The sequence below is a fragment of the Globicephala melas genome, chromosome 8 (genome assembly GCF_963455315.2).
Source record: "Globicephala melas chromosome 8, mGloMel1.2, whole genome shotgun sequence".
Lineage (NCBI taxonomy): Eukaryota > Metazoa > Chordata > Mammalia > Artiodactyla > Delphinidae > Globicephala > Globicephala melas.
Window position 1 is genome coordinate 770,697 of NC_083321.1, and position 21,627 is coordinate 792,323.

At 64.0% G+C, this 21,627-nt stretch overlaps 1 protein-coding gene across 1 annotated transcript in view; it reads left to right on the forward strand.

Annotated features, from left to right (window-relative positions):
• The first annotated feature begins 5,283 nt into the window (after window positions 1-5,283).
• MUC5AC (mucin 5AC, oligomeric mucus/gel-forming) overlaps window positions 5,284-21,627 on the forward strand; it is a 30,255-nt gene continuing 13,911 nt past the window's right edge. Inside the window, exons 1-32 of the mRNA XM_060304367.1 lie at window positions 5,284-5,356; window positions 6,960-7,034; window positions 8,042-8,101; window positions 8,277-8,538; window positions 8,858-8,972; window positions 9,338-9,428; window positions 10,206-10,315; window positions 10,438-10,651; window positions 10,748-10,873; window positions 11,097-11,214; window positions 11,489-11,627; window positions 11,861-11,971; window positions 12,375-12,444; window positions 12,555-12,692; window positions 12,773-12,937; window positions 13,326-13,420; window positions 14,297-14,423; window positions 14,598-14,853; window positions 14,923-14,975; window positions 15,228-15,328; window positions 15,511-15,662; window positions 15,808-15,946; window positions 16,033-16,146; window positions 16,295-16,474; window positions 17,290-17,529; window positions 17,758-17,914; window positions 18,307-18,435; window positions 18,670-18,832; window positions 19,305-19,348; window positions 19,441-19,626; window positions 20,248-20,705; window positions 20,738-20,742. Coding sequence (XP_060160350.1) covers window positions 5,284-5,356; window positions 6,960-7,034; window positions 8,042-8,101; window positions 8,277-8,538; window positions 8,858-8,972; window positions 9,338-9,428; window positions 10,206-10,315; window positions 10,438-10,651; window positions 10,748-10,873; window positions 11,097-11,214; window positions 11,489-11,627; window positions 11,861-11,971; window positions 12,375-12,444; window positions 12,555-12,692; window positions 12,773-12,937; window positions 13,326-13,420; window positions 14,297-14,423; window positions 14,598-14,853; window positions 14,923-14,975; window positions 15,228-15,328; window positions 15,511-15,662; window positions 15,808-15,946; window positions 16,033-16,146; window positions 16,295-16,474; window positions 17,290-17,529; window positions 17,758-17,914; window positions 18,307-18,435; window positions 18,670-18,832; window positions 19,305-19,348; window positions 19,441-19,626; window positions 20,248-20,705; window positions 20,738-20,742 — 4,466 coding nt within the window. The remainder of the gene's footprint in view (window positions 5,357-6,959; window positions 7,035-8,041; window positions 8,102-8,276; window positions 8,539-8,857; window positions 8,973-9,337; window positions 9,429-10,205; window positions 10,316-10,437; window positions 10,652-10,747; window positions 10,874-11,096; window positions 11,215-11,488; window positions 11,628-11,860; window positions 11,972-12,374; window positions 12,445-12,554; window positions 12,693-12,772; window positions 12,938-13,325; window positions 13,421-14,296; window positions 14,424-14,597; window positions 14,854-14,922; window positions 14,976-15,227; window positions 15,329-15,510; window positions 15,663-15,807; window positions 15,947-16,032; window positions 16,147-16,294; window positions 16,475-17,289; window positions 17,530-17,757; window positions 17,915-18,306; window positions 18,436-18,669; window positions 18,833-19,304; window positions 19,349-19,440; window positions 19,627-20,247; window positions 20,706-20,737; window positions 20,743-21,627) is intronic.

Genomic DNA, 21,627 nt, shown 5'->3' on the forward strand with positions numbered 1-21,627 from the left:
CCGAGCTGGGCCCAGGGCGATGAGGGACTCCAGGGCCAGCACTGCCCCGCCCAGGCCTGGGCAGAGAGGGGCTCAGCTGTGGGGGGAGGGGGGAGCCACTGTCAGCAGCAAGCCGGGGTCCCACTGCCCTTCATCTACAGCTGTGGATCTGGGGGACCAGGTCAGATCTCGGGAGGAATTCTGTCTGCCCAGTGATGCAGGTAAACAGACGCGTGCAGGAAGCCTCCAAATCAGGTCAGCCCTGCCACGAAACCAAGTTTACTCTCCGCTCCCTTCTCCCGCCGCCCAGAGAGCATCCCCCGTGCCCCCCTGCCCCCCCTGCCCACGCCGCCGGTACCGGGGGGGGTCTTGGCCCCTCGGCCCGGGGAGGCTGACCCCACCCATGGGCATCTTCCAGATGGCTCTCTCCCCGTCGGGCCCCGAAGCCAAGCAGGAGGGATTAGGACACCGTTCTCCTTATCAAGGAAGTTCCCGGCTTGGAGCAACTCTGAAGCCACCGTGCCCTTTCTGTCAACAGCATGATAATTCCTGCAAGCTGTCAGAGGTTCCCAGCGCCTTCCTGCCGAGGTGGCGCCCACTTCCTCTTCGCGGGTTAGAAGGGTTCCATCTGTCTGTGTCCTGAAATCATTCTCTGTCACGCGGGATACGTGGTAAACTTTCCCCAAACTGCTGGTTTCCGCATCTGTGACATCAGGCCGCACCCTCGGCCTCGCGGTGTCCCCTGCGTCAGGAGTGACTGTGGGTCACGGATGCTGAGCCAGCATTGATGAGAAACTGGGCTGTGATTTTAGGTGCAGCCAATAGAGGAAGGTGCTGCCTGCTTGACTGTCATGGTGCAGGCTAGGCTGGCGGTGCACCGAGGTTCCAGATGCGTTAAACTGTGCAGAAGGTCGAAGGGATGCCCCAGCGCGGCATCATCACCCCGTTTCAGGAAGAGAAAGCAGGAGCTTCACGAGGTCCCTCAACTCGCCTGAAGCCTCCTGGAGGCGACCGCTGCAAGGGCGGCAGGGGCTCTTCCGGGGGACCAGACGCAGCTCAGAGGACGCTTCCCTGACGCATCAGCTGGTTTTGTCCTTGGGGCAACCGTCCTCTGAGCAGCGCTCCTACGATCACCATTTTCCAGACGAGATGCCCGAGGCACAGAGAGGGTGATGTGCTGGCCCAGGGCTACACAGCGGATGGGTTTCAGGGCCAGGATATCATCTCCTCCCAGTGTCTGGAGCCCCAGGCCCTGGATTCGAATTCCTGTTGGTCCCTCTGAGGTCAGGTGCCTCCCATCTGTGTCATCCAAAAAGCAGGGATATAACCACAGTTCCTACCACTCAGGAGTTTCTGATTTTCTATGGACTGAATTATACAGTGAAGCCTCCAAGAAGTGTGCCCGGCCCACGTGGGCTGCCACCAGGCTGGCATCCGAGACGGGGCTGGCAAAGTGTCCAGAGGGGCCTGGAGACACCCGTCCGCTCCGCAGTCTCAGCAGAAAACAGGCGCCACGGCGGACTGTCTGCTTTAAGACGTGCGGCTGGTCCAGGCCTGGCTCTTTCCCCAGGGCAGGGGGTTGGAGGGACCTGGAGTTTGGGGTGTGGGTGTTGACCTCCGGGTTGGAGATGTGCCCCAGGTGGAGAGTGGAAGTCAAGTCTTCCCCCACTGCAGCCCCTCCAGGGCACCGGGCTATAGGGGAGGGAGGTCTGGGTCAGGCTGCCTGGCCACTCCAGCCGGACAGTCTGCGCATCCAGTCAGACCCCGCTGTTCTCACCTCCTCGCCCTGGAGGGGAGGAAGCCAACCCCACAGAGTCCCACATGGGAAGGGCTGTGAAGCTGCCCCCTTTTTCTGCCCCTAAGCTGTACCTGTCCACCAGGACAGAGCCTCTGCCCTGCAGCCTGCGTGGGCTGAGGGAGGGGGGAGTGTCGGGTCCGGAGAAGGCTGCTGGGATGGCTCAGCCCTCAGGTCCTGCAGCTACAGCAGAGTGACCCCAACGGCCCTGCAGGTCACCTGCGTTGGGACCTCGGCCATGCCCAGAAACTGGAAAGGAAGGGACAGGCGTGGGGGAGGAGTGCCATCCCAGGGCAGGCAATGCTGGATCCAGTGTCCCCTGCCTTGGTCACCTTGGCCAGGAACAGCTGGGCTGGGCTAGGCCAGGGTCAGGATCAGGGTCAGGGTCAGGCAGCCCAGGGTCCTGAGGGTCGTGGGGGCCGCTTCTCCATCATGTCATGTGTCCGAGGAGAAAGCTGTGAGGAACATGCTGCCCCCGGGGGTCCCAGGACACCACCCACCCCAAGAGGAAAGCGCTGGACTCGCACCTCCCACCCATAGGCTCCTTGCCCACCCATGGGGCCCTGTTCTTGGCCGGATCCGGGCTGGTGGGCGTTTCATCTTCACCTGGGTCAGTCCCCCATACAAACAGGAGCTATCTGATGCCCGCTTCTGGTCCCAAATCAGAGCTGCCAGAGTGAGTCAGCGGCCTGGCCTGCATCCCATCCCCACGTCCCTCCACCGTCCTCCTGTTGCCATGGCAACGCTTGGGCGGTCCTGTCAGCGCTGGACCCCAGCCCTCTGTCCAAACAGGCACTGCCTTGCTCCCCAGTAAACCTGCTAGTTTAGCAGGTCTGGGTGGGGGGCTGGCAGCAGCCCAGGTGCAGGCTGTGCGGTCCCCCGGGAACCCGGGGGAACAAAGGCTTCTGGGGCCACCGCCCTGGGCGAGCCACATCCCCACGTGTGGCTCCCGCTTCCCACAGACAGCACCCTACTGTGAACCCCTGGACATGAACCCTCTTCCTGCAGGGGTTTTCATGGACCCCCTTTTCACGTGAGGAAACTGAGGGTGGCCAAGGCTCACCCCAGCCGTGCCACTTCCCCTGTGCTGCCCTCACTAAGCGTGAAGGCCCCTGAGAGCAGGAGGGTGGAATCACTGCCCCACTGCTTTAAGGGACCCATTCCAGCCCCCCACCCCTCCACAGCCCCCACTGGGCTCGGGGAGGTCACAGGGAAGAAGGCCCCTGGTTTTCAAGGCTGGGTCCCTGGTCCCACACCTGCCCCGACTCCAGACCCCCTCTCCATGGGTCCCTCTTATGGGGTTGCCCCACCCTGGGAAGGGATGCTAACCCCGGTGCAGGGCGTGCCTGGTGACTCAGATGGGTCGGGGCGAGGTGTGGACTCAGGCCTGTGCCCTACGCCGGGAGCATGGACACTGGTTGACCTGTTACCTCCCTGCCTTCCTGGGGTCGTGAGGGGGGGAGACCCGTGTCACTCATGCTTCCCTCAGCTTGGGTCTGCAGACCCTTGAGCCTCCCCACCAAGGCACTGGTTCCCAATGTCCAATATCCTAACCACAAAGCCCACACAGCCCTTCGGAGCCAGACTGGTCCCTGCGGCCTGCCCCTCGGGGCCTGCCCTGCTCAGCACCAGGTGACGTGCTGTCAACCTCTAGAGCCAGGCAGCTGCGCGGGGGAGGGGGAGGATGTGATACACCAGCCTGCAGGGGGGTGGGGGGGCAGGGGGCACGGAGGTGGCGCCAGCTCCCTTCAACCGGCATCCACGCCCCCTGCTATGTGATCACCCGCCCACCCACCCACTCAGTCATTCATTCACTCACTCACTCATTCATTCACTCACTCACTCATTCATTCATTCACTCGTTCATTCACTCATTCACTCACTCGTTCATTCACTCATTCATTCACTCACTCGCTCATTCATTCACTCACTCGTTCATTCACTCACTCATTCATTCACTCGTTCATTCACTCACTCACTCACTCATTCACTCACTCGTTCATTCACTCACTCGTTCATTCACTCACTCACTCATTCATTCACTCACTCGCTCATTCATTCACTCGTTCATTCATTCACTCGTTCATTCATTCATTCACTTGTTCATTCAGTCATTCACTCACTCGTTCATTACTCACTCGTTCATTCATTCATTCATTCACTCACTCGCTCATTCGTTCACTCACTCGTTCACTCACTCGTTCATTCAGTGACTCACTCATTCATCCATTCATTCATTCACTCATTCACTCGTTCATTCACACACTCGTTCATTCATTCACTCGTTCATTCATTCACTCGTTCATTCACTCACTCTTTCACTCACTCACTCATTCATTCACTCGTTCATTCACTCATTCACTCGTTCATTCACTCATTCACCCACTCATTCATTCACTCACTCACTCATTCATTCCTCCCTCATTCATTCACTCACTCATTCACTCACTCTTACACACTCACTCGTTCACTCACTCACTCACCCACCATGTCCCTCCCCCACTCTCCTGTTACATGGGAGGCATTCTTTCTACCAGGTACCAGGGCATGAGGAGGGGATGGCTCAGGGGCCAAAAACCAGGTGACCAGCAGGAGCTTGGGACAGGCCCCAAGTGAGGCAGAAGCAAAGCTGAGAGCAGCTCCCGGGAGCCCCCTGGCCCCAGCCCCCGTCCCAGCATGGTGGGGACCTTGCTCACCTTGCTGCCACTCCGCCCCAGGTAGAGCCTCCTGGCTGGGCTCACCTGTGGCAGTGGAGCCCCCAGCCTTGGAGGGGGTGTGCGGACCCCTGGGACGGAAGTCCAGCTGCAGCGCCTGGCTCCCTGATAGGCCCACTGTCTGAGGCTGCGTGTCCATCACACCAGGGCGCTTTCTCAACCAGAGCCCATCAGGGCCAAGACCACTGGGCCAGTTTCTGGGCTCGTTCAGTCGGCATCTCTCCAGCGCAGTGAACTCAGCCATCCCTGCCCCCAAGGCCACAGGCCCACTTGTGACTGGAGCTGGCCTGGGGTCACCCACCCAGCTGGAGCACAGCCAGGCTCCCAGGCAGTGCTGGTCTGGGGGCTGCACTGTGGGGCGGGGTCCTGTCACTGGGGGTGCCGTGCCCTGAGCCCTTCTCCAGTGAGGGTGGGGCTGGCCACAGCAGCCCCGGCAGCAGGGAAGATGCCAGTGGCCACTCCAGGTGCCAGGAACTCAGGGGTCCGGCGGCAAGGGAGAGTGCCCGGGGAAGGTCCAGGGGCAGGGGCGTGGTGGAGGATGCCTGAGGCCAGGACTGGGGGACCCTCAGGGACCACGTCCCACCTGGCAGACACACCCATCCCTGCCTGTCTTCAGCTGCCGGCCAGCCCGTAGCCAGTGCCCACTGTTTATCTGGGTGAGGGGAACCACAGGCCCTGCCCCACCCTCCCACGTGAGGCCCGTGGGGCTAGAGCCAGCTCTGGGACTACAAAAGGCTCCTGCAGACGCAGAGCCCTCCTAAGAGGCCGCCCTGGGGACTTCTCCCCCCACACACCATGGGTGTCGGCCGGAGGAAGCTGGCCCTGCTCTGGGCCCTGGGCCTCACTCTGGCCTGTGCCCAGCACACAGGTAAGGTTCGTGCTGGCTTTCCCAGGCTGGCCCTGACCATGGCCCCTGTGCCCCCCCCCAAATCCCCAAATCCAGCAGGCAGCTCTGAGGCCTTGTCCTGGGCTCTGGTCAAGCTGAGTGCATTCGTGAGTTGCTCTTCCAGCTTGTGGGGCTGGGGAGGTGTTCTTGGGGGCTGTGGGGTCCACGTGGGGGTTAGGGCTGGGAGCAGCCCAGCATCTATGAGCCCCTGGCTGCAGGATCTCATCCACACGTGGGTCTCTGCTGTTCTCTGCCCTCTGCCCCCTGCCAAGCCTGGTCTGAGCAGACTCTCGAACTCCTGGCCCAGCCTGGCAGAGCTGCCCACCTGCCTGGGACACCAACCCCCCCCACCCCGCACCGTGAATCCCCGGTCCAGCAGCTCGCTTTCCCTGTCTGTTTCTCTGTGGTGGGCTCAGTCCGAGGTGGAGGGTGTGATGAGGGCAGCTCACAGGCCCCACGGTCCTCAGAGGCCCCTTCCCATATGGGCCTGCACCTCCCTCCTCTGCTTCCCAGGGGATAGCAGGGCCCTGGATGGGTGAGGGGGGGCTCCCAGGCTCCTGGAATGGCAGCTTGGGGAACATGCCGTGTTACCCAAGGTCCCCACTGCCCCAGACGGCCCACACATCCCGGTGCCCAGTCTCCCACTGCCGCCAGACAGTCTCAGAACTGGGAAGCTCTCCCTTGAGTACTCAGGGCAAGGCTGCCCCACTGGATGTTCCCTGGACACATGGCAAGGATGAGTCCAGGTTGTCCCAGGTGATCTGAGAAATGGGGCCAGCACACCAGTGAGTGAGGCAGTGCTCCCTGGGTCAGCCCCCATCCAGAGGAGGGCTGGCCTCCCCTTCTGGGCGGGGGGCTGGGCAACCCCCTGCCATGCCAGCTCTGTGCGGGATCATGGCAAGCCTGTGTCTGGTGACATTCTGCACCTTGGGAACGGCCTCTGAGGACCCCAGAAATGAGGTTCTTGGGGTGGCCTCCAGGCCAACACTGCCCGTCCCTGGGCCCTGCCTACCTGACCTCCACGGTGCTGGGCCCCGACCTGTGCAGTGGCCCGAGCACCCCATTTTGGGTGCAGCTGTCTCCGCTCTTGGTCCCAGATCCCCAACAGGCTCTGAATTTTCCCGCAGAGCTCCGGTTGCTCTGGACCAGCTGCCGCAGACCCGCGGCTTTACTGTCTGCTCCCTCGGCAGATGCTCCTGGACGGGGCTGCCTGCCTGTCCCCCTACGTCCCGAGCAGGGGCCCAGCGGCTGGGCCCTGGTGGACACTCGGTGGGCATGAATGAACAGTGAACAAAGGACTGGCCCCTGGAGAGACCAGCCGGGGTCACCCCACATGCTCATGGGGCCGGGGACACCCCCACATGCTCATGGGGCCGCCTGAAGGGGAGGTCATGGGAGTGGTGGCCCAGCCGTGGGCCCGGGTGACCTCCAAGGCTTGGCAGCCTGGAAGAGATCCTCCCAGTGCCCCCACCCGCACAGAGAATCCCACCATCTGGACTTGCCGCCCCTCCCTCCGTGCATCCTCTGAGGGGACGTGCCTGTCCTTTGGCCGGCTCAGGCCCAGCGCCCTCTCCTCTTCCCAAAGGCCAGGCCCAGGACAGCACTGCAGAGCTCGGCTATGCGTACCCGGACCTCCCTCCTGCCCCCCAGGGGCCTGGCGGTGAGTGGACCCCCCACCTGTCAGAGCCCCCCCCCCCGCCCCAGCAGTCAAAGAGCCCTTGAAGGGCCATGGGTCACCCGCCTTGGGCCCTGCAGGCTGCTTGCCATCCCCATCCGGCGTGGCTGAGACAGGGTGACAGGCTGCCTGGGAGCTCACAGAATGTCCCTTTCTCCCTGGAGTTAACACCTGATACTCCAGCGGTGGCAGGGCAGGTGAGGGTCAGCCCACAGCGCGGCCAGACGCCCCAGAGCAAGGGGAGGCTCGGGGACAGACCCAGCCACCTCAGTTTGCATGTCCCCAAAAGGGGCTCCCAGGGAGGCGCACCTGTGCCTGACGTCAGCACCCAGGGGATTGCCCGTAGCTGCTGATGCGTTCGTTCGTTGTTTTAATCGGGGTATAGTTTTACAATGTTGTGTTAGTTTCTACTGTACAGCAAAGCGAAGCAGAGTTCCCTGTGCTCTCCAGCAGCTTCTCAGTTATTACCTAGTTTATACATAGTAGTGTATATATGTCCATCCCGATCTCCCAATTCATCCCACCCCCCTTTCCCCGCTTGGTGTCCATATGTTTGTTCTCTACGTCTGTGTCTCTATTTCTGCCCTGCAAACTGGTTCATCTGTACCTTTTTCTAGATTCCATGAATACGTGTTAACATACGATATTTGTTTTTCTGTTTCTGACTTACTTCACTCTGCATGACAGCCTCCAGGTATTGATCCAGGCATTTTTGAGATTCCGGGAGCAAGGAAGCCCCAGTGCAAAGAGCATTCTGGGCCACAGGGTGTGAGAGCTGGGGCCCCTGGGTGCTCTGCTCTCAGTCCACAGTGGTCCCCGCTGGCCTTGGTGTTCACACTGGCCGGGAGGCCATATACACAGCAGAACCCGGAGCCGGATCTAGAGTCTGGCAGACCCGAGCAGTTGCGGAGCTGCCACAGCCTCTCGTGGGGGCTGAGCTGTGCCTGGGCGGTGGGGGTGAGGGCTGTGCGTCACCCGCCCTGTTTCCACAGGCAACTCCCTCCGCGGGGTGACCATCCACCCGCCCCTGAGGAGCACCCCCCTGGTGCGAGGTGAGACCCCGAGAGGCCAGGCGGGGGGCCGTGTTGGCCGAGCTCTGCCTCGTCACACCTGGGGGGCGGGCCGGGGGACCGCAGCTTCCCAGGTGGATAAGGGCCCAGGTTTCGGGACGTCCGGGTGTCCCAGACTCGGCGCCCTCGGAAAGGCCCTGCTCTGTTTGGCCCACAGCCCTGAACGCGGCGCACCGCGGGCGGGTGTGCAGCACATGGGGTGACTTCCACTACAAGACCTTCGACGGCGACGTCTTCCGCTTCCCCGGGCTGTGCAACTACGTCTTCTCCGCGCACTGCGGTGCCGCCTACGAGGACTTCAACCTCCAGCTCCGCCGCGGCCCCGGCCCCAACGCCACCGCGCCCAGCAGGGTCACCATGAAGCTTGACGGCATGGTCGTCGAGCTGACCAAGGGCTCCGTCCTGGTCAACAGCCTCCCGTGAGTCTGGGCCCTGGACGGCGAGCATGCTTCTGGGCCGTCGGGGGAGGGAAGTGCAGTTGTCCCAAGAGTGGGTCCCGGAGCGGTGCCCCCCAGGTCCCCATGCTCGGCCCCCTGCCCCACCCAGGGGCTCAGGCTCTCCCTCTGCCCCTGGAAGCGGCCCCTTCCTCGTTCTTCTCATGCCAGAGCTCCAAGCTCTTGTGGGCATGTTGACCCTGTCATACGTGTGACTGAAGGGACCCTCCCTGCCTGAAGTCCAGACCTATGTTGCCCGTCCCCTCGTGCCCTATGGCGCCTCAGCTGGGCCCTCTCTCCGCAGAATTCAGCTGCCCTTCAGCCGCTCCGGAGTCCTCATTGAGCAACGCAGCAGCGGCGTGAAGGTGGCGGCCAGGCTGGGCCTGGTCTTCATGTGGAACCAGGATGACAGCCTCCTGGTGAGGCGGGGGGGCCGGGCTCGGGGGACCAGGCACATGCCTCCAGCCTGACAGCCTCTCCAGGGAGGGAGGAAGGGGCTCTGGGCAAAGGAGGGTGGGAAAGCCAGACACCCCCGGCCCCGGCAGCGAGGATGGGGCCCAGATGCTAACGGGGCCCCAGGGTCCACACCCCTGATGGAGACCCTGAGTGTGGGGGTAGCTTCCTCCAGGACAGAGCCCCTGCTCCGGGTCCCAGCCGCGTGGAGCAAATGGGGAGGGTCCTCTGTGAGAAGGCCCAGCTGCTCCAGCCTGGGGAACCTTGTCTGTCCTTCTGGTCCGGGGCTGTCCCTGGCACGGCTGGAGTCTGATGTGTCCTCTCATTGCAGCTGGAGCTGGACCCCAAGTACGCCAACCAGACCTGCGGGCTCTGCGGAGACTTCAATGGCGTCCCCGTCTTCAACGAGTTCTTCTCCCACAGTAAGCCCCGGGGCGCGAGCTCCCCTCCCTGCCGCCTGCTCCAGCTCTGTGCTCCCTGGAAGCCTGTCTTCCAGGGTGCCAAGTCAGAGGTCTCGGTCTTAACACATGTGCACGCACCCACACGTGCATGCAGACCCACACGCTCAAGGTCCAGCATGCACGCGCACCTACACCACGAGCATGTGCACAGACTCGGGCACGCCCCAGCACACACAGACGCACGGCGCGCGCTCACGTGCACTTGCCCCCACCCCATCCCACCCAGCACACGCTCTCGGTGGGGCAGCCCCCGCTGAGCCCTCCCGTTCTCAGTGCCCGTCACACACCCTCCTCTGAAATCGAAGACCTGCCTCCATCCAGACCTTGTCTCTGCTTCTTGGTCCTTGAGACTTTGCCAGGCAGTGGCCTTTTATGTGACCCACACCCGCTGCAGCCCCGATCCCAGGGCCCCCACTGTCAGGCCCAGGAAGCCCCATGCAGAGCCCATACGTAAGGGACTCCCTTAGGGGAAGCCTGCCCGCGTGCCCAGCAGTGGCCGGCAGGGGCCCAGGTCACTCTCCAGCCCTGGGCCAGCGGAGCGTCAGTTAACGGACCTCAACCCGCTGCCCTGCAGCCCCGAATGCCTGGGAATTCCTCATTTCATCTCCAGACTCCCCGAAAGTGCTGTGTAGCCGCCGCTTAAACTGGCGGTGTGGAAGGGGAAGGCCGGCGTAGCCCGGTCGCCGCGAGCGAGGGCCGCTGGGAGCCTGCAAAGAGCCCGGTGTTGTGCTCTGTCAGACATCAAGCTGACCGCCACCGAGTTTGGGAATCTGCAGAAGATGGACGGCCCCACGGAGCAGTGTCAGGACCCTGCCCCTGAGCCCCCCGTGAACTGCTTGACCGGTTTTGTAAGTCCCAGAGTGAACGGGGGTGGCGTCCGCCTCCCACGGCCCCGGGGACAAGCCGGGGAGGGGGCTGTGAGCCAGGGGATGTTCCAGAGCCTGGACTGAGTGCCCCGGCTTTGCCCCAGGGCATCTGCGAGGAGATGCTGAGCAGCGAGCCGTTCTTGGACTGCGCCGCCCTCGTGGACGCCAGCAGCTACGTGGAGGCCTGCCGGCAAGATCTCTGCCACTGTGGCCAGGCCAACCTCACCAGCTGCCTCTGTCACACCCTTGCTGAGTACTCCCGCCAGTGCACCCATGCCGGGGGGCTGCCCCTGGACTGGCGGGGCCCCCAGCTCTGCCGTGAGTGCCCTGTGTGACCCCGGCCCTGCCATGCCATCCCTTCTCGGGCCGGAGGCAGGGGCAGGGCGTGACACGTGCCCCATCTCCTCCCTGCAGCCCAGACGTGCCCCCTCAACATGCAGTATCGCGAGTGCGGGTCACCCTGCGTGGACACCTGCTCCAACCTGGAGCACTCCCAGCTCTGCGAGGACCACTGCGTCGCCGGCTGCTTCTGCCCTGAGGGTGAGCCGGAGTCCCACCCCCTCTGGCCCCCCAGAATCACAGAGATGCATTGTAGGTGCTCAGGAAGGAAGGCCCCTCTGACGTGGCCCGAGGTGTCCCTGGACCCCTGGGTCTGAGGAACCCTCCAGGGCAGGGCCACTGTGGGCAGAGGGCCTGTCCCCTCCACACACCCACATGGCAGGCACAGTCCGGCACCTGCCACGTGGCCTGCCTGCCTCTGCAGGGACGGTGCTGGATGACGTCGGCCACACTGGCTGCATCCCGGTGCCCCAGTGCTCCTGTGTGTACAACGGGGCCACCTACACTCCAGGGACCGGCTACTCCACAGACTGCACCAACTGGTAGGACCCTGGGCCCCTGCCCTCCCCTTCCCCGGAGATGCCCAGGGACGGCCCCTGCCTTCTGGTCCCCCTAGATGCACCCGGGCCGGCCCCTCTGGGGGCTTGTCCTCTCCCACGCGGGTCCCCGGGTGGAGGCCAGTGGCTCTCTGGGCAGGCGCTGATGGGCTCCAGTCTATGTGGTGATGCAGGCAGGCCTGGGCAAGTCTACCTGCCGTCTTGGGGGGGCGGGCTGCTCCCGGGGGCCAGCACCCACGTGGGCACTCCCTGCTCTCAGCACCTGCGCTGGGGGCCGGTGGAGATGCCAGGAGGTGCAGTGCCCGGGCACCTGCTCGGTGCTGGGCGGTGCCCACTTCTCCACGTTCGACGAGAGGCAGTACACGGTACACGGGGACTGCAGCTACGTGCTGGCCAAGGTACATGGCCCCAGGGTCCTCCCCGGACAGAGCGGCTTTCAGGTCGTGGGTCCACGTGTCCTTCCCCAGCCTGGGCTGCATGTGGGTGCCGCATTTGGGGCCACCTTGGGATCCCCGACGCCGAGTCCTCCAGGAAACCACCCGAGCTCTGGGCGGGCGGACGGATGGTGGGGAGGGGAGAGGATGAGGCGGGCTGGGGGCGCTGCGCTTTGCGTGAGTACCTGTGTTTCCAGCCCTGTGACAGCAGCGCCTTCACCGTGCTGGCCGAGCTGCGCAGGTGTGGACTGACCGACAGCGAGACCTGCCTGAAGAGCCTGACGCTGACCCTGGGCGGGGGGCACATGGTGCGTGCAGACTCTGGGGTTGGGGTGTCCTTCACGGCAAGCGACCTCTGCCCGAGCCCTTGACCCCACATGGGCAGCAGGTGGCCGAGGCATGGCCCGAGGACCCGCCCACTGCCTCCCTGCTTCCACCTCTTGTGGGTCTTTTGAGTGACGGTCCCCAAAGGGAACAGCTCAGGGGCTGGCAAGGGGCCTCCACACCTCCCCCACGAGGCCAGGAAGCTTCTCTGCTGAAGTCGACTTTTTTACCTTAGTAAATCTCTTTGGTTTTCACGTCGCCAAAAAGCGGTCCGGTCCTCGCGGAAAGCTTAGCGGAGCAGGCTGAGCCTGGGGGATGGGGGGCCAGGTCATCAGCCCTCCTCTGCCCTGGGGAGGCCATCGGGAGCCCTGTCATGTGCTTCTCCAGGTCTTCGTGGTAAAGGCCAGCGGGGCGGTGTTTATGAACCAGATCTACACCCAGCTGCCCCTCTCGGCAGGTGAGGGCGCCTCCCTGCCCCGCCCCCTGACAGCCCCGCCCCCTGACAGCCCCACCCCCTGACAGCCCCGCCCCTCGCGCCCACTGAGACCTGGTCCCCTGTGTCTGCAGCCAACGTCACGCTCTTCAGACCCTCCACCTTCTTCATCATCGCCCAGACCCAGCTGGGCCTGCAGCTGGACATCCAGCTGGTGCCCGTCATGCAGGTGTTCGTGAGGCTGGCGCCCCAGCTCCAGGGGCAGACCTGCGGTAAGAGGGTCACCACCCAGCACCCGAGCCCACCCTCCGCAGCCCAGCACACAGGGGCCTCACGCCACCCCCGCCCCCAGGCCTGTGCGGGAACTTCAACCAGAACCAGGCCGACGACTTCCGGACCATCAGCGGCGTGGTGGAGGGCACGGCCGCCGCCTTCGCCAACACCTGGAAGACCCAGGCCGCCTGCCCCAACGTCAAGAACAGCTTGGAGGACCCCTGCTCCCTCAGCGTGGAGAACGGTGTGTGTGTCCAGCAGCCCCGCGGGCCAACCTGGTGCCGGGGCCCCTGGGCCAGAGGTCTGAGCATGCGCTCCTTGGGGGCCCGGCCTGAAGGGGGCGTCAGGTGGTTGGTAAACAGGCGGACTCAACATGCGTTGTTCAGGCCGGTGAGCCCTGGGAGGAGAGGATCAGGGTGCTGGGGGGAGTGGAGGCCCACCCTCCTTGCCTGCTGTCCTGGGGGACCGGGCTCGCGGGGCGCTCGGGAAGCAGCCTAGGTCTGCTGACACCTGGCACTCCTTCACACGGAGCATGAGGGATTCCGGCTAAAAGGAAAGCTGCTCATCTCCATGTAGCTCCCGCCTGACGTGGCCGTCCAGCCTCGCTGACCGCCCCCCTCCTCTGTCCACAGAGAAATACGCTCAGCACTGGTGCTCGCGGCTGACAGACCCCCGCGGCCCCTTCACCCGGTGTCACGCTGCTGTGAGCCCCAGTGCCTACTACTCGGTAATGCCACCCACCTGCCTCTGCCCTTGGACCACTCGGCCACCCTCAGGGTCCCAGGGGCCATGGCAGCAGCGTCTGGGCCCAGCAGGTCTCTCAGTCTCCAGTTTCTCCCACCCCCATTCACTCACTCATTCACTCATTCACTCACTCACTCATTCATTCATCACTCATTCATCCACTCACTCATTCATTCATCATTCATCATTCACTCATTCATCACTCACTCATTCATCCACTCACTCATCCACTCACTCATTCACTCATTCATCCATCACTCACTCATTCATCCATCACTCACTCATTCATCACTCACTCATTCATCCACTCACTCATCCACTCATTCATTCATCACTCACTCATTCATCCACTCACTCATCCACTCATTCATTCATCATTCACTCATTCATTCGTCACTCACTCATTCATCCACTCACTCATTCATCCACTCACTCATCCACTCACTCATTCATTCATTCGCTCATTCATCCACTCACTCATCTACTCACTCATTCATCACTCACTCACTCACTCACCCACTGCTGTGGTTCTGAGTCCGTCCTCTCCTCCAGCTCCATGCTAGGCACAGGGGCTACACCCAGGGAGTGAGTAGCCTGCTGGCCCCAGGGTGCAAATGAGAAACTGGTGTCTAAGGCTGACACAGGGATGGACCGCTGGGTCACACAGATGAGGGGCCGTGGTCCTTCCAGCACCCCCGCCCGCCAGCCCAGGGGCGTGATGGCAAGATGCTCTGTGCACGTCAGTGGGACCCCCGTGAGGCTCGGGGAGGGGTCCTGGGGAGGCAGGGGCTCCGGCAGCAGCATGGGGGAAGCTCACCGTGTGTGGCCTGGTGTCCCTGACATCCTGATGCCCCCACAGAACTGCATGTTTGACACGTGCAACTGTGAGAAGAGTGAGGACTGCATGTGCGCGGCCCTGTCCTCCTACGTGCGGGCCTGCGCCGCCCGGGGCGTGCTGCTTGGCGGCTGGCGGGACGGCATGTGCAGTGAGTGTCCCAGGGTGGATGTCCCATGGCCCCCGTCCCCCAACCAGGCTCAGAGGCCAAGGAGCGCCCAGGCCAGTGCCCCGGGACCCCATCAAGGACGAAGGGCTTGGCGGGAACAGGGAAGCCGGGGGGCCGGCCCTGTCCTGAGTGCTACCCCCTCCTGGCATCGTGCAGCAAAGGCCATGACCACCTGCCCCCAGTCGCTGACCTACCTCTACAACATCAGCACCTGCCAGCCCACCTGCCGGGCCCGGAGTGACGCGGACGTCACCTGCAGCATCAGCTTCGTCCCCGTGGACGGCTGCACCTGCCCTGACGGCACCTTCCTGGATGATACGGACCAGTGTGTGCCGGCCACCAGCTGCCCCTGCTACCATGGGGGCTCCGTGGTCCCCAATGGGGAGTCGACGCACGAGCAGGGGGTCGTCTGGTAAGAGCCCCTGCTGAGTGGGTGGCGTGGGCGAGGCTGGGGGGCTCTCTGACCACTCTCTCCTTGCAGCACCTGCACCCAGGGCACACTGACCTGCATTGGAGGCCATGCCCCAGCTCCAGGTGAGCCCGGAGTGGGGGAGGGGGCCCTCGGTTATCTCTGCATAAAGTTACCTAAGCTCGGGGTTAAATGCCCACAAGTCAGCGAGGCTGCTGGGTGTCAATCAGCGTCTCTGGGCTCAGCAGTGTGGGCACCCTGCCCACGCACTCACACGCTCACCCCGGGGCGGCTAAATTCTGCCGTCGGGAGACACGTCCCTCGAGCGAGCCTGGTAGGCGGCGTCAGGGTCCCCTGAATGGCCCCTCCCTCGCCAGTCTGTACCCCACCCATGGTCTACTTCGACTGCCACAATACCACGCCTGGGGCCACTGGGGCTGGCTGTCAGAAGAGCTGCCACACCCTGGACATGGACTGTGTAAGTGTCCCCAGTGACCCCCCTCCAACAACCCCACACCTGCTCGGCCCCCATGGGCACCTGTGGAGAAGCCCACTCACTGGCCCCAGGGGACCCCTCCCCGCAGGCTGCTGGTCCTGTATCCCTGTGGCCCCGCTGCAGGCCCTGGGGGTCCACTAAGCTGTGTCTGCTCCCCCCCATAGTACAGCTCCCAGTGTGTGCCCGGCTGTGTGTGTCCCCACGGGCTGGTGGCCACTGGCGACGGCGGCTGCATCCCCGTGTCCGACTGCCCTTGTGTGCACAACGAAGCCAGCTACAAGCCGGGCCAGGTCATCCGGGTGGGCTGCAGAACGTGGTACGGGGAGGGGCTCGGGCCCCACCTGGGGAGGGCTCCCTGCAGCGGGAGGCACAGCCCGGCCGGCACGTCCTGCCCCCGCCCAGGCAGGCAGCTGGGCCGCCAGGACGGAGGTTCGGGCCTGATGCCTGCCGCCCCTGCCCAGCACCTGTAAGAGCAGGATGTGGCAGTGCACAGACCAGCCCTGCCCGGCCACCTGCGCGGTGTACGGCGACGGCCACTACCGCACCTTCGATGGGCAGCGCTACAGCTTCAGTGGGGGCTGCGAGTACACGCTGCTTCAGGTGTGTGGCTGCCGAGCCCTCCCGCCGCCCCGCACCCTGCTGTGCTGCCCCGCGGTGCGCGCTCAGTCCCATCCCGGCCTCCTTAGGACCACTGTGGGGGGGACGGCAGCGCCCAGGACGGCTTCCATGTCATCACCGAGAACGTCCCCTGTGGCACCACGGGGGCCACCTGCTCCAAGGCCATCAAGATCTTCCTGGGGGTGAGCAGTGGGTGGGGGCCTTGGTGGGGAGCCCCCAGGAAGGCCGCGCTCCCATGGCCGAGCTGGGACAGGGGCCGCAGGGCCATGGACCCATTCGACAGGTAGCCAGGGTCCTCACCCAGACACTCGCTGGTCCTGCCCCATGCAGAGCTACGAGCTGAAGCTGAGTGACGGGAACATGGAGGTGATCGAGAAGGAACAGGGGCAGCTGCCGCCCTTCTCCATTCGCCAGATGGGCAACTACCTGGTGGTAGACACGGATGTCAGCCTGGTGTTGCTGTGGGACAAGGGGACCAGCATCTTCCTCACACTCAGCCCCGAGTTCAAGGTGAGGCCCTGCCCAGGAAGGGCGACGCCCTCACCCCAGACCAAGGGCCGGCCGGAGACGGGGGTGCGGGTGGGGGAGAGACAGAGGAGATGATAGAAAAACAGAGAGACACAGAGACAGAGAGAGATGATAGAAAAACAGAGAGACACAGAGAGTTATAGAGAGACAGAGAGACAGACAGAGAGACACAGAGAGATATAGAGAGACAGAGAGACAGACAGACAGAAACCGAGAGGCAGAGAGACAGAGAGGAGGTGACAGTAGGAGACCCTCAGCCGTGTCCGGGTCCTGCAGCTGCTGGAAGAAACGATCCCTAACTGGCGGCCCTTCTCTCGCAGTCTGGACACTAAGTCCAACCAGGTGCCCCAGGGCCACGTTCCCTCCAGAGGCTCAAGGGGAGAATCCTTCCCGCCTCCTCCAGCTTCCGTGGCCCCAGGCGCCCCGTCAGCCCAACCTCTGCATACGACGTCCCTTTACTGTCTTCACTCTGTGTGTGTCCCTCGTCCTGTAAGGACGCCGGCCACTGGATCAGCCACCCCAGTCCAGGATGCCCTCATCCTAACTGGATTGCATCCGCAGAGACCCTCCTTCCGCTTTGGGCCAACTCGTGGGTCCCGGGTCAGGACCTGAGCCTGTCTTTGGGGGACACTCCGTAGCCACTAGGCTGCTTCTCCTGTGCCCTCCCCTCCTGGAGACTTCAGAGCCCAGTGGGGCTCTTCCTGAGGGCCCCGGGGTGGGGGGGAGCGAGTGAGGTCGCAGGGCCCCTCCTGCGCTTGCCCTGAGCCTGCGCCGTCTCTACGTCTGTCCGTCCACAGGGGAGGGTCTGCGGGCTGTGCGGGAACTTTGACGACAACGCCCTCAACGACTTCACCACGCGGAGCCAGTCCGTGGTGGGCGACGTGCTGGAGTTCGGCAACAGCTGGAAATTCTCCCCGTCCTGCCCGGACGCCCAGGCCCCCAAGGACCCCTGCACCGCCAACCCGTACCGCAAGTCCTGGGCCCAGAAGCAGTGCAGCATCATCAACAGCGCCACCTTCAGCGCCTGCCACGCCCACGTACGCGGGGCGCTCCTCCAGGCACCTGGGGAAGAAGGGACAGAAATGGGAGCAGTGGCTCTTTGCCGCCCTCTAGGGCCAGCTGTGGCCATGAGGACCCGTCTGGCTGGCCTCGTGGGACAACGAGCTCCAGGGGAAACCGGCCCAGGCCGACACCAGCTGCACTGATTCCCCGGAGCCCACAGGGATGGCGGGTCCCTTGGCATCTGAAGCCCCTCTCTCCCGTAGGTGGAATCGGCCAGGTACTACGAGGCCTGCGTGAGCGACGCGTGCGCCTGCGACTCGGGGGGCGACTGCGAGTGTCTCTGCACGGCTGTGGCCGCGTACGCCCAGGCCTGCCGCGACGCGGGCGTGTGCGTGTCCTGGCGGACCCCGGACATCTGCCGTGAGTGCCCACGGATGTGTCCGTCGGGGTGGGGCGGAGACACAGAGAGTGACAAGAGTGGTATTGAATGTGCGAGGGGAGGAAGGGCTTGAAGGGAATCAGCAGAGCACCCCCCCTCCATGGAGCCTGGCCGCAGTGGGTGGGCGTCCCTGACAAGCCAGCCAGCCCCCCGCCCCACTGCCCCCCCTTGCCCCTGGGCATCCCAGGCCCATGTCCTCTGAAGCTGCGTCCGGGAGGCACAGAGGAGGGACGCGTCTTCAGAACAGCTCGCAGGACTTGGTCAAGGACCGGGCTACGGGGGAGCCCCCGGGGCCGTCCTTGCAAGGGCGGCACTCCACCTGGGGCCCCCTGGGCCGAGCGCCTGGCCCTGAGCCCGCCCCCGTTGTCCGCAGCCCTCTTCTGCGACTACTACAACCCCAAGGGCCACTGCGAGTGGCACTACCAGCCCTGCGGGGCCCCCTACCTGAGGACCTGCCGGAACCCCCGCGGCCAGTACCTGCACGACGTCCGTGGCCTGGAAGGTGCGCTGCTGCCCTGCTGGTCTGGGCGGGGCCGTGCTGGGGAGACGGTGGTTGGGGCCAAGGTTTGTCCTGGGGATCCAGGCCGGGCGGCTCCTGACCCCTCGGGGTGCTTTTGCGGCCATAGCCTCAAGCTCCCCATGGCGTGGTGGGGTCCAGGGCTGGGGGCTGAGTCGAGGCGGGGCTGAGGCACTGGGCAGTTGGTGTGGCTGGGACTCAGGCCTCTCTGGTCCCCAGGCTGCTACCCCAAGTGCCCATCAGAGGCCCCCATCTTCGATGAGGACCAGATGCGATGTGTAGCTTCATGCCCAACCCCGACCCCACCACTGCCCTGCCGCGTCCAGGGCAAGTCCTACCGGCCGGGCTCTGTGGTGCCCTCGGAAAAGAACTGCCACCACTGGTGAGGCGCTTGGCGGGAGCCGCGAGGACCCTGGAGCACGTGGGGGATTCGCCCAGCCCTCCGCTACTGGGGAAAGGCCCCACCTGGCCACCCCCCAGCACAGCCTCCCTCCTTCAGGGCCAGAGGGTCCCCCAGCCTGGGTTTTCTGTGGGGTCCAACAGGGAGCTTCCTTTATGCAGGATGAGGGTGGGGGGTCTGGGGGTGAAGAAAGGGGCCAGAGGGGAAGCTGAGTCATGACACGGCCCAAGGACCTCTGGGAAGACACCCTGGAGAGGGAGTGGCCTTCAGAAGGTCCAGGGGGCTCAGTGGCCATGCTCGAGCTGCCTTCTCTGGTCATTGATAGGAAGGGCTCCCTGAGAGGGCGTGACCTCTGGGGCTGAGGCGTGGCCCCCAGGGACCCCAGTGGGGCTTCCCCTGCCTGCCTGCCCCGGGTGAGTCCCCACCCCCAGACTCATCTCCCTTCTGTCGCCAGCGTTTGCACCGAGAGCGGCGTGCAGTGCACCTACCACTCTGAGGGTGAGCGGTGGGCGGCCCTCCTTGCGCCCGGGGTCTCGGGTCCCCGCCTGCGCCCCGGCCCCCTAACCGCCTGGCTGCTGTCCTCCCCACAGCCTGTGTCTGCACCTACGACGGGAGGCGCTTCCGTCCCAGGGAAGTCATCTACCACACGACAGACGGCACGGGGGGCTGCATCTTCGCCCACTGTGGGGCTAACGGCACCATCGAGAGGAGGGTCGAAGACTGCAACACTACCACCCCCACCCCCCAAACCACCTTCGCCTTCTCTACACCGATCGGTAAGGCAGACAGGCGGGGTGCCGACCGGGTGGTGCCGTCCCCCCACCCCTGGCCCCGAGCGGCAGGAAGGAGCCGGGACAGGACAGAGGGCATGTCCCTGTGCCGGTCAGCCCGCAGCCACCGCGAGGCTGGCAGGACCCGTGTCCCCAGTCATGCTCTCAGGGCTGCGGCACCCAGCATGGGGCAGGGGCTGTGAGCAAAGGTACCCCAGGTTAGCTCCTGGGGAGAGGACCACGGGAAGCCGGCTGGGGAGTCCCTGCCTGGATCCACTGCTCTCCGATCACCTTGTGTCGCACCAGGGCCAGGCACCTCCGCGTCCTAACCTCTTCTAAGGGTGACTTAGGGCCTTATTAGAGCTTCCCCCGAGGGTGAAGAGCCCCTGTAGCTCTGGCTTTAGATTCCGGGGCGCTTAATTCGCCCCTTGACTCAGCTGCAGTGAGCTTTACCCTTGCCAGGTTTGGGCATATCCCGGACGCTTGGCGACTGCCCTGTCTCCCAAGTTCCCGTCATGGGTGGAGACAGACAGGCAGCTGACACTGACAGAGGGGGCGGGGGGGCTGTCCTCAAGGAGTGTGGGGAGCCCTGGCCCCTGACGCTCGCCCTTTCTCTCCTGCCCTCAGTCGTGAGCTCGACGCTTCCACCCAGCACACACCCCAGCCCGTCCGAAAAGACAGCACACGCTCCGAGCTCAGCCCCGGCCACCACCCCAGGCACATCCCCTGGACCAACCCCTCCCACAGCCTCCGCCCCGCCCTCGTCCCGGCCCCGCTGTGGGGAGGAATGCCAGTGGTCGCCATGGCTGGATGTCAGCCGTCCGGGATGGGGCATAGACAGCGGTGACTTCGACACGCTGGAGAACCTCCGTGCCTATGGGTACCGGGTTTGCCGAGCACCGAGGGCGGTGGAGTGCCGAGCCGAGAACCACCCAGACGTCGGCATCCAGACGCTGGGCCAGGTGGTGCAGTGCAGCCTGGAAGTGGGCTTGGTGTGTCGGAACCGGGACCAGAAGGGCAAGTTCAGGATGTGCCTCAACTACGAGGTGCGCGTGCTGTGCTGTGAGCCCCAGAAAGGCTGCCCTGTCACACATGTCACAGTCTCCAGCACCTCAAGTGTGAGTGTCACCAGCCAGACAGGGACCACCTTCCATGAGGCCACATCCAGTGCAACCACGGTGCAGACAACCAGTTCAACCGCAGTGCCTATAAGCAGCACCACCACTGTGGAGACAACCGGCCCAACCACAGCTCCTACAACCAGCACCACCACTGTGGAGACAATGGGCCCAACCACAGCTCCTACAACCAGCACCACCACTGTGGAGACAACCAGTCCAACCACAGCTCGTAGAACCAGCACCACCACTGTGGAGACAACCAGTTCAACCACAGCTCCTACAACCAGCACCACCACTGTGGAGACAACCAGTCCAACCACAGCTCGTAGAACCAGCACCACCACTGTGGAGACAACCAGCCCAACCACAGCTCCTACAACCAGCACCACCACTGTGGAGACAACCAGTCCAACCACAGCTCCTACAACCAGCACCACCACTGTGGAGACAATGGGCCCAACCACCGCTCCTACAACCAGCACCACCACTGTGGAGACAACCGGCCCAACCACAGCTCCTACAACCAGCACCACCACTGTGGAGACAACCGGCCCAACCACAGCTCCTACAACCAGCACCACCACTGTGGAGACAGCCGGCACCACCACTGTGGAGACAACCAGCCCAACCACAGCTCATAGAACCAGCACCACCACTGTGGAGACAACCAGCCCAACAAGAGCGCCTACAACCAGCACCACCACTGTGGAGACAACCGGCCCAACAAGAGCCCCTACAACCAGCAACACCACTGTGGAGACAACCGGCCCAACAAGAGCCCCTACAACCAGCACCACCACTGTGGAGACAACCGGCCCAACCACAGCTCCTACAACCAGCACCACCACTGTGGAGACAACCGGCCCAACCACAGCTCCTACAACCA